Here is a 12,159-nt window from a genome sequence, read left to right on the forward strand (position 1 = left end):
AAGACACTATGACGACACACGCGTTTTCATTACTGGATACTAGACCAGATATCTGTAAAGGGTTTATAGGGACGCCAATAATTTTCTCCTCGCGGCTTCATAGCATATTGATAAATGAATAGTGTAGATTGAAGGTGCACAATAAGGAATTATTTTTCAATTTCTTTTCTAGTTTGACTCGACTAGCAACTAACAAATTTAGTCTGTTTCAGTTTTCCATGAATTTGACAAGATTAACATTGATCTGGGCGTATGAATACATCCTTTACTGATTTTGTATGGGGAGAGAACGATTACACATGTTTAATGCTTTGCCATTCATTGAATTTGTCTCAAGGGCCATTCAATTCATCACCCGATGCAATCGACCAAAGCAAGATTCAACCCTTAAATGTATTATGTTCGAAACATGCAATATCGTTTTCACTAAATTGTTAATATATCTTATTGAAATTTTTGTCTTTCGATGTAAAAGTGCATATGCTTTGTGATTTTTCTCCCAAGATATAAACGAAATATTTCTCAATTTTATTAACATTCGTGCATATGTTTTACACCGGGTGATTTTTCTCTTATGATAAAAACAAATGATTTCACAATTGTATTAACATTGTTACAAATGGTTTATGTTCTGTGCTTTTTCTCTTATGATGAAAAGTATTATTAATATTTATTATAAGCATAAGTACATATGCTTTATATTGTATGAATTATCTCTTGAGAGTAAAATATTATGATTAATATTCTGGCCCCACTTGCATAAAACATCTCAACTTGAGATTTCCTCAAGTCGAGATTTTCCTCAGCTAATATCTCCTTGAAAATATCTTGTATGAAAATTCCTCAAGGAATTTCAGGACATCCTAGCCGATGCCTTCCTCCTGTTCCTTGAGGAAATTTTATACAAGCCGTTTTTGAGGAGATATCAGCTGAGGAAAATCTCGACTTGAGGAAATCTCAAGTTGAGATGTTTTATACAAGTGGGGCCTGATTATATAAGATTTATACATAGTAGTATGTGGATATGGCGCATTCTAACGACATCTGGTATTTCAGCTACGTATTGTCTTGCTTTCTTTTCCAAATCTTAGGCATCCCGTATGTGCGTAAGATGCAGAATCTGACCGCTACGGCCGGCGAACCATTGTCCATCAGGTGTTATGTTGCTGGTTACCCAGTGAAGTCAATCAAGTGGTCTAAAGGTATGATATGTAGTACACACACACCGATACGCACGCACCGACACACACACACACTGACACACAGGCACACACTGACACATACACACACCGACACGCACACTGACACACACCGACACGCACACACACACACTGACACACAGGCACACACGAACGTACACACACACCGCATACGACACACACCCACACACACACACACTGACACACAGGCACACACTGACACATACACACACCGACACGCACACTGACACACACCGACACGCACACACACACACTGACACACAGGCACACACGAACGTACACACACACCGATACGCACGCACGCACCGACACACACACACACTGACACACAGGCACACACTGACACATACACACACCGACACGCACACTGACACACACCGACACGCACACACACACACTGACAGACAGGCACACACGAACGTACACACACACCGATACGCACGCACGCACCGACACACACACACTGACACACAGGCACACACTGACACATACACACACCGACACGCACACTGACACACACCGACACGCACACACTGACACACAGGCACACACGAACGTACACACACACACCGATACGCACGCACGCACCGACACACACACACACTGACACACACGCACACACGAACGTACACACACACCGATACGCACGCACCGACACACACACACACTGACACACAGGCACACACTGACACATACACACACCGTCACGCACACTGACACACACCGACACGCACGCATGCACGCACATACACGCACACACGTACGCGAGCACACACACAAACACCCTCACCCCCCTGGCCCCCCCACACACATCCACACATCCACACACACACACACACACACACCCTCACACACACACACACCAATACACATTTGTTGTCTACCAGTGACTGATATCAGCTAAGTTACATAAATTGATAATTGATAAAGTAATTAACAGATACTAAACCAAGCTATTATTCACTTTACCACACGTTATCGATAAGATAATGGGTAATGTTTTAGACTCGGCATCACGATCGTATTGCAGGATATCTAACTTCATTATGCAATGAAGATATAAATGTTAAATGGTTTATATATCATTAACCCGATTCCCTTATTGGGGCATGACATTATTTGGATTCTACGTAAATTATCATTGCGTTTCCTGCCGAAGTTTTATACTATATATGGTAAAAGGTCAAAACAAAATGTTATCAGTTATAGCATTGTTGAAATCAGTTGGAATATAACATATTTGTTATAGCTGGTTTGAAATCTGGCGAAATATTACATATTTGCGATAGCTGGTTTGAAATCTGGAGGAATATTATATATATGTTATAGCTGGGTAGAAATATGTCGGAATATTACATATTTGCTATAACTTGGTGGAAATCGGTTGGAATTTAAAGTGTTTTTTACACTTGTGATTTATGTAAACTGTGTCTGCTTGTTGACTAGGTGGTTTCGTCCTTCCTCGAAATCATCTCCAAGATGTCGTCAATGGAACTCTTTTAATAAAGAAGGTTCAAAAGTATCAGGACATCGGAAAGTACACGTGTACCGCAAAGAATGGTGATGGTCAGGGCAATGGCAGCAGCCTCTACATTACCGTGCTTGGTGAGTACACCCTCAAACATCGTAACATGTCTTAGACAAAGTCAACAAACCGGTCTACCAATTATTGTAGAGATGAGAATCGTAAACTGTTTTTTTTTCCGTATTAATGATTTAATGTGTTATTTTGCTGAATATTTAACGGTTAGTAGAACCTTACAGAGTCTGTTTTGTTTATTTAAATTTTGATTCACAGAGCCACCGAAGATTGATCCGTTCAACTTTCCGCGCAAGAAGCAGGGTGACCGTGTGGTTGTGTCCTGTGTCGTTAGCAGTGGTGACCAGCCATTACAGATTAAGTGGACAAAGGACGGCGAGGAAATTCCTCCAGACATGGGAATCACCATCACGGTAAAATATTGAGAAACAGAGTTGAAGGAGGGAGTGGTGTAAATGTAAGGGAAACACGGTTTTGAGCAAGGGCAGTAAGAAAGATAACTCTTGCAAGCTACAGACTTGCTACAGGGAAAATGTCTTTCATGTGATTTCGTTCTATACGTGTCAATTGTTCACAATTCATTTACTCTACATATTAAATTTCTTGTTATATTTCAAATCACAAAGACGGTTGGTTCACTGTTATTTTATAATACATCAGATGAAATCTTATGTATTTTGCTGCTGATATGTATTTTGTTTTACTGGACAGCCGGGACGGCAGTGAAAAACATTGTCTTTTGTAAAATTAAATCATACCATGACTTGTTTGTATTTGACAGACGGTTGGAAGTTACAGTAGTATGTTGTCTATCGGTGATGTTACTCCCAAACATAACGGTAACTACACTTGTCAGGCTCAGAATGACGCGGCTGGAGTCAACTTCACAGCTCCTCTTCACGTGGACGGTATGGTTTATCAGCCTTGGTATTATATTACTTACTAATTGTTTGGGTAATTCATTGAAAAAGTTGTCAGAATATTAATTTTCGTGTTGTATAGATTTCTGATTTTTACGATAAATTGTCACAAGCCTATGAAAGAAGAGTTGGTGAAAATTTAAAATTCCATCATACAATTAATTCCTCTTTGAAGAAAATATTGTATTTGATAAAATTGAGATAAATCGTTAATAAATCAATAATTAAAACAAACTATGGACAAGTTACGGATATCGCATATTCAGATTTAAATCTACTGTGTAATAAAATATTCCTTTTCTGTAATTTTATACTTAAAAACCATACATATGGAATTCCCTTTTCGCTGATTCCATTTCAAATACAATTTCAAAGTATTTTATTTTTCCCCAAATTTAAAACAACATTGAAAATGTATTTCAGAGAGTCTTTCAGTAAAATTTCTGCCAAATGAGAAAGCACTCATAATTTTCTTTTTATAAAGATATTGTTTCCTCGTTTCCTATATAGTATGTCATGTATATTTCAGTGCCACCTCGTTGGATCATTGAGCCCGAAGATTCGTTTGTAATCCTCGAGGGAACGGTAGCGTTGGATTGTCTTACTGCTGGAACGCCTAGTCCTTACATAATGTGGATGAAAGCAGCTGGTAACTAAGCGTTTGTTTACAATTTCATGTTAAGATGAATCACGTGGTAACAGAACATAACCACCAGTAGTTCTACAAACATTATCTGGAATAATGGTTTGCATATTAGACAGTTTTGCATATCAGAGAATATTATTTTTGCAAATCAGAGAAAACAATATTACAATTAATAATTGCAAAAATTAAATAAAATGTCAGATACGTTCGAAAATATCACTATTGTGGTAGAAATATCGATCTCTTCAACGGAAAGGAAGGTTAATCATTACATTAGGTAAGCATTGCCCTGATTGTTAAATAATGTAGCAGTGAAGTTTTACTTACATTTAGAAATAGCCCTCTCCTGTATATTGTCTTACCAAGCATAACTTCGGTTCCGAATGACAGGAAGAAAGAAATGTCTCTTATCAGTTTAAAAAAATAAATTTACCTGTTCCTATTACTTATCCCAGGTACAAAACCTGGTAACTACATGGCCTTGGAGTATCTGAAGGATGACGCCGAGAATGCTACCGACAGGATGCAGTTGCTTAGCAACGGGACATTGATCATCCGAGAATCTGAAGAATCGGACCATGGTTACTACCTCTGCCACGCAGACAACAGAGTTGGAGTCGGTCTTAGTAAAGTCATCTTTCTAACTGTCCATAGTAAGTCTGAAAACATTTTCTCCGCAAAAAAAAAAAATTAATATATCAACAGTTCCTATCGTGTAGCTAGACAAACTTTGATCACGTGATCTAAATTAATAAAGTCATTGCCATCTCTAAATTCTGTCATTGTTTATCATGAATTTTACCCTAACAATGCTTTAAACTAACATCACGTTTGCCGTCGATACAATTAATTTTTTTTAATTATTCCTGATGAAATTTTCCTTCATTAATAATATAAGCTTATTTTCTGTTAAAAAGTTCTTTGTTTAAGTTTTACTCTACCTTTAAAGCTTGAATTAAACTTGGAAATATTGGTACCGTTTTATCAAAATTATTTAGATATATTTAGCTTTACCAGTCCCTTTTCCTTGTGTTGTCTTTTTACCTTTAGAATTGTTGTTGATCTCTTTCACACTTACCGATAACGATGACTGCTGGGGTAGTGTATGTAAATATCTATTTGATACTCAGGACACATTTTGTACTTGCAGTCCCTGCCCGGTTCGACAGTCATATGAAGAATTACACAGTTCGACGGGATCACAATATCACTATGGATTGTCAAGCAATTGGTGACAAACCATTGGCTGTCACATGGAGTTTCAATGGCCAACAAATAAGTACTCTACCTAATCCAAGGTAAACTGAAAACATAAAATGATTTGGGGAAATAATTTGCATTGATAGTTCTGTTTCACCATTTTCATTCTCAAACGTACATGGGTAACAGTGTTGATAAGCTGCACCCATTACAAAAGTTGGTGGTCGAGAAATGCAGCCAAAATTCGAAATTGCGACTTCGACATTAAAGAAATAATATAATCACTACTAAGATGGAAGATTTGGCCTGTAGTGGAGAAAACTTCTTTCTTGTTATCACAGGTCGAAATAGCGAAATTTGACTGCACACTGTTTCTTTAACATGAATTAAATTATACTGCACGTGCTTTCTAAATCTTATTGCGTCTAACCCTTATCTGTAATATATTAGTTGCTCGTAAGATTAAGTAATGTATATGTGATTTGTTTAACAGGCGAGACATGAAGACGGTCAGTACTACCAGAGGAAAACTATCCACACTCGCCTTACATCCTGCTGTGAGAGCGGACACAGGCTTCTATGTCTGCTTCGCCAAAAATAAGTTCGGGAACGGCGTGCAGTCGATGAGACTCACTGTCCTAGGTAAACACATCTTATGATGTGTTGGTATATCTATTATATATAAATAGAAATAAATATATCGATTTCTTTACATGGTTGCAACTGCAGGTGATTTAAATGGTACATCATTTTCATATCTCCCGAGATCCCATGAATATATTTTTAAAAATTTTGATTTTGACAATTCAATTTAATCTTCATTATGATGGTTTCTGTCTTAAGTTTCTGAACATTTGCTTTCTGTTGATTGCTTCTGGTGAATCAGACACGAGTTCTACATTTTAACATGCAACTGCAAAAACATAGTTAAGGCGAAGTATTGGATTTCTGTAATAATTACCATATTGAGTCTTATCTGTAAAATAAAACCTGAAATATCACGTCCTTCGTAGTTTATTTGCAGTTAAAGTTGTTTGATATTTTCTGTTTTGTTATTTTCTAAAACGTTATTTATCTGTTGCAGAACCCCCTGAACCACCGGCCAACCTCACTCTGGTCAAGGTGTCGAGTAGAAACATGACAGTTTCCTGGTCACAACCCTATAATGGCAACACGCCCCTCCTCTACTATAGCATCGAGTACATAAACTCTTCAGGTAAACACAGCTATATAGTTATTCTTAGCCACAAATCATGTACGTTTACAGTGTATTCACGTCCAAAAGTTTGAACAACTGGTTATTATGATAATACTCTGATAAAAAACGATATTTCAGTATTAATATTGCTATTGTTTCAGCCTGAAACAATAGCAGGTTACTAAAATCAAATAAAAAAGCAATATTTTTACCCTTGCAAGACAATGATTTTCCTAAGGTTTAAATCAAGATCGCATATGATAACATTATGCGTAGTTTTTTTTATGCATTACGATGTCTCATAACGGCACTTATATCCAAAATAGTTGTCAGTGCTTTAATATGTTACATGTCCGCAGAAAATGTATAAAGCACTGCTTACAGTATTTGATATTGTCAATACTATTGTTATATCTGTATTTATATGAATTTGTAAGAAATTTGCATGATTGAATTGAATTACCCTGTTTGTATAAATTATGTTTTATGTAGGTGTATGGCAGGGAGTCCTCCCCAATGTTTCTGTACAGGCCAAGTTCTTGACAGCCGTCATCAGTGACCTTCACCCAGCCTTCCTTTACTACGTAAGAGTCAGGGCCAATAACTCTGTCGGATTTGGACAGCCCGGCGATCAGATATCGGTTTCCATGGATGAGGAACCTCCTTCCGGACCACCCCAAAAAATACAGATCAAGGCAATTGGCTCAGAAGCTCTTAAAATTTCATGGATGGTGAGATTGTTTATCTCGAATGGGTGTTCTCTTTGTACTCACCGTAGTTCACTTTAGTACATAGAGAAGGAACATTATGATGTCATTAAGCTTTTTCTAGTTTATAAGAGGATTATTTTGTACAAGTGTTTTATGATAGTGAACCCATCCTCTTTTGGTTTTTATTCATTAAATCTCCTATCATGTTTAAACAGCAACGTTACTGTGTATTGCTAAAAAATTGGAAATACTATACAGTTCTGTGGTGTGTACATGTAACTGTACGTCACAATCATTCGAAGCCAGTTATTTCAAACGTTTAAACATTGCTATCACCTCTCCCTTAGCCTCCCAAACTATCCGAAAGGAACGGAGTAATCAAGGGTTACTACATCGGATACAAGGAGACAAGCAGTCCGTCCCGATTTATATACATCACCAAGGCAGTCGAGGGAGAGTTCGAACCCGTCCTGGATATCCACAATCTGGAAAAGTTCACGGAGTATACTGTGCACATCAAGGCATATAACGACATGGGCCAGGGCCCGAAGTCGATCGACTACAGTGTCTTCACCCTGGAAGATGGTGTGTAGACATACTTTCAAAACTAAACTTATTCTTAATCATTGAACGCGAAAACTTAAAAAATGCACCTTCAGTGATGCATAATTCAAATATTTATCTTGATAATTCCATAATATCTGTTTTTACAACGACTATACTGTTTTGTAGTGCCTAGTCAGCCTCCTCAGGGTGTCCAGGCCAACGCCATAAACTCACAGTCCATCAAAGTGATCTGGTCTCCGCCTCCACTGTTTACACTGCACGGGATCCTACAAGGCTACCGTATCCTGTACAAACCTGTCAGAAAAGATGAAGGTACGTGGTTAAAGTTCACATCCCCGTGAAACTGGAAATCCCTCAGTTTGTTCTTAAATCTGAGATCGAAGTACAGTTTTGTTATAGTAATCACAAGTTGAGGAAGGATTCAGCGTTTGATGGTTTTGACTCACCAACTTGGAGGTGCTGTCGTTTTGCAAGTTTACCATATCTTATTCCTTTTATAGATTTTGAAGAAGAAGTGAGAATTGATTTCATAACAATATCGAGAGTTCGTTTAAGCCTAGTTATCGTCTTATCGCATTTTCAAATGTCGAGTCCCTGTCGTTGTCGTGTTCGAAATACAAACACAAGAAGACATCGAATCTCGAATATATCCTGATATTAATGTCACGAGCAGTTTCAGTTGTTTGCCTCAAAATCAAACTCGACAAAACTAGGGCAAAAGTTGAAAAAAGGAAGATTTAAAATCACCTTTTGGGAAGACATTCTGCTTCAACGGTCCCATCTGTCAAAATAACATTGGTCAATCAGAGTAAGTGATGTCACGTTCCCATACGGGAAACAGCAATGGAACTAATGAATATTAAACACCTGTAACTTCATATCGACATAATTTCTCCTTATACGATCAGTGTTACGACCGTATACCTGTGCTGACACTAAAGCCTGCCATTAGTTCTAATGAACTGCCTACCCGTTTCTGCGGGGAACTGTTGGGATAGCTTTAACCCATGATAACGGGTTTCATACGGGTTTGTTTCCAGATGAAAGTGACGCTAACATCCAGACTTCGTCTAAATTAGAGGTGACTATCAGTAACCTACAGAAGTATACTAACTACAGTCTTCAGGTACTGGCCTTCACCAGGAAGGGCGAGGGCGTAAGGAGTGAACCCATCTACATTAGAACTCAAGAGGATGGTAAGTCACGTAACAACAACGTGGTCATCATATGAGAGCAATTATATCTAATCATTTAACTGTTTTGATATAAATAATTATGTCATATGTCTTGACCACACGCTTTAAACTTAATTCACTCCGCATTTCTATCAAATCAAACGAAATTTTCGTTCTGTTAATTATGGTTTTAATAGGTCTTAGGTTCATGATTTATCGTTTCCAAATATAAAAGTCTTGTTCACGGCTATCATTATTCTCTTGATTGGTTGTGCTCTTAAAACAAATCGCACATAAATAGGCATATAGGACATGGATGACTTATGACAAATATTTGCATAAACGGTTAAATCACTTTTGTTTTCAACTTCTAATACTGATTGCTTTGTTTTCGTTCTTACAGTACCTGAGAGACCAGCAAACATCAAAGTCCTACCTGTCAATTCCAGTTCCGTTTTGGTGGCATGGAAGCCTCCTCTCCATTGTAACGGTTTACTTACTAGGTATACACTGTACGTGCGGAATGGATCAGACACATCTGGGGTAGGCAGCTTAAAATTGAAGCTTATTAACAACGAAAAATATCCCCTTTTTAAATGGTTACAAAAATGTTACCGTACAGATGATATTCAAACAGAGCAAACACTTACTGTTAATAAAATAAAAGGGTTATTAAAGTATCAGCAGTTGTTATACAATTAAGATGTTCAATTTACAAATGCTATTTCTTGATTAATACATTCTAAAGACGACACTAGAGGTGGGTGATTTTTTAAACATTTTTTCCTATTCGTGAACATAAATATACATTCAATCATCAAATAAAAATAACCACCAAAAATGTATAATAATGATGATAGCGCAAAGACAACATCACAGTGTTACTGACGCATGTTCATAATTATTTTTTGCAATTAGGAGGTCGCACTTGACGTGTCCCCGTCCTTGACTTCATTTCTAATGTCCGACCTTCCTGTTAACATGGACGTCTTCGTGCAAATATCCTCAACCACAAGAATTGGTGAAGGGGAACGAACTCATGTTGCTAAGGCTTCTCCTCTAGAAAAGGGTAGATTATTTTCATTATTGTTTTCTTATGAAGCATTGTTTTTTTAAATTGGATATTTACATTATTTTTTTTTCTTTTGTTTTGATTTCAGAAATAGAAATAGTATTTCAATTTATTTACATAAGTTGGCGGTTAAATTGCCGCATTTATTAATTAATGAACAGATCTACAGAATTTTGAAATCTGGCGTTATGATTATAAAGCTGTTATTTTGACTTTCATAAATGTTCACAGTAAAATTTGATTACTGTTTCAATGAAAAGTGCATCCAATACAACTGCATCGTTGTTTCACTATAATGAACATTTTAAATAATCATGTATGCATTATGACGGTTTAGTGGCAGCAAGGATAGCCAGTTTCTCGGACGTATTGACGATACCATGGCAACACCCAGTGACGTTACCATGTATGGTGGTCGGTGATCCTGCCCCAACGGTGAAGTGGATGATGCGGTATTTTTTTGTTTCTGTTTATATAGCTCAATATAGTATAATTTGTCTTCAAAACTCTGTAATGCATACTTATGGAAATATTTTATTTTTTGCGTAAGAATACTTTTCCTATCCTTTTCCCAAAATGTTTTAACTACTCTTTTTTTTCTTTGCATTTTTTTTAATTGCCTAATATGGTCCTTTCATTTGAAAGGCCCGTATTCAAAAGCAGGTTATATGACATCCTATTCAAAAGCAGGTTATATGACATCCTATTTTACTATTAATAGTTTAATTTGAGAGCCTCTAACTCTGTCAAGTGTAAACTGATCACACTAAAGGATGTTATGAGTGTTTGTCCATTCATAATATCCGTCTCCATCAATGAACGCCAGACATACCACCAGCTATCATATCTGAAATAATGCATCAATGTGAAAATTAATTTGACCTGCTAACCTTGCTTTCAGTGGCGGGGAGGTGGTTGTAAATGACAGAATACAGATATTACAAAATGGTTCCCTACATATAACATCTGTTGTTGGTGGGGACGCTGCTAACTACACATGCACGGCTGAAAATGTATTTGGATCCGATTCCATTGTGTTTGCCATAAGTGTTCAAGGTAAGAAAGACAAGAACACTTAACATTTATTATGAACTCACTGCTTTTGTACCTTGCACAACAACAAATGATTGTCTTGATAGTGAACTAAATATGCATTGTAATCAAGATGTATATATGATGGTGTACTCGCATAGACTTTAATAATTGAAATGAAACTGATTACAAATTTGTGAAAAACGTAAAATACTTTCACAACATATATTTATTGTTACAATGTCAACTCTTCATACGAACATTCATTAATAACGTTATCAAGATTTGCTGCAGGAATTAAATGCTACACCGTGGACATGTATTGTTCAAGATGGAGTCACCATCTCTTGTTATCTTATTGATCTCATGTCGGATTATGATATTAGAAACAAAGAAATGATACTAGATACATTTTAACTTTTTGTAATTATTTGTAAATAACGTTTTTGAAAACATCTTAGAAGCTATAACTGCAAAAGGATCCGAAACGAAAATATGTAATATAAGACCAGTATTGATTCAGAGGACGAGCTAAAACTAAAAATGATTTGTTTGAAATATGGTAGTTTTATTCCCTATATTTCTTTGAATGCTACTAACATCAGTGAGCGAAAAGCTTGGAAGTGAGTAATACTGCTGTAGTACCTAGCTGAATAGTATTTAATCTTTTTCGTTCTCTATTAATGATTTCCAAATCGTCTTTCAACTCTGATGGTATTGTTTTCGCATGGGTTTTCATAAGACCAGTCAACAGTTAATACTATCTGTATCAGCTGATACATAGCGTTCGGGATTTGATATGTTAATTATGTGACTCACGTGTGTATGAAACTGTACCATCAGAATAATGCCCTATCCTGAACAAATCCTTTTTCATAT

At 36.8% G+C, this 12,159-nt stretch overlaps 1 protein-coding gene across 1 annotated transcript in view; it reads left to right on the forward strand.

The window, feature by feature from the left end:
• Positions 1 to 12,159, forward strand: part of LOC132553563 (cell adhesion molecule DSCAM-like) — a 39,452-nt gene that overhangs the window by 18,355 nt on the left and 8,938 nt on the right. Inside the window, exons 7-24 of the mRNA XM_060217818.1 lie at positions 1,092 to 1,202; positions 2,667 to 2,825; positions 3,019 to 3,173; positions 3,542 to 3,668; positions 4,210 to 4,329; positions 4,782 to 4,979; positions 5,477 to 5,624; positions 6,020 to 6,168; positions 6,611 to 6,742; positions 7,217 to 7,455; positions 7,782 to 8,019; positions 8,167 to 8,313; positions 9,042 to 9,197; positions 9,580 to 9,719; positions 10,095 to 10,245; positions 10,586 to 10,700; positions 11,150 to 11,304; positions 11,886 to 11,903. Coding sequence (XP_060073801.1) covers positions 1,092 to 1,202; positions 2,667 to 2,825; positions 3,019 to 3,173; positions 3,542 to 3,668; positions 4,210 to 4,329; positions 4,782 to 4,979; positions 5,477 to 5,624; positions 6,020 to 6,168; positions 6,611 to 6,742; positions 7,217 to 7,455; positions 7,782 to 8,019; positions 8,167 to 8,313; positions 9,042 to 9,197; positions 9,580 to 9,719; positions 10,095 to 10,245; positions 10,586 to 10,700; positions 11,150 to 11,304; positions 11,886 to 11,903 — 2,658 coding nt within the window. The remainder of the gene's footprint in view (positions 1 to 1,091; positions 1,203 to 2,666; positions 2,826 to 3,018; positions 3,174 to 3,541; positions 3,669 to 4,209; positions 4,330 to 4,781; positions 4,980 to 5,476; positions 5,625 to 6,019; positions 6,169 to 6,610; positions 6,743 to 7,216; positions 7,456 to 7,781; positions 8,020 to 8,166; positions 8,314 to 9,041; positions 9,198 to 9,579; positions 9,720 to 10,094; positions 10,246 to 10,585; positions 10,701 to 11,149; positions 11,305 to 11,885; positions 11,904 to 12,159) is intronic.

Source organism: Ylistrum balloti, unplaced genomic scaffold (genome assembly GCF_031769215.1).
Source record: "Ylistrum balloti isolate Yb309-2 unplaced genomic scaffold, AGI_CSIRO_Ybal_v1 Utg370336, whole genome shotgun sequence".
Classification (NCBI taxonomy): Eukaryota; Metazoa; Mollusca; class Bivalvia; order Pectinida; family Pectinidae; genus Ylistrum; species Ylistrum balloti.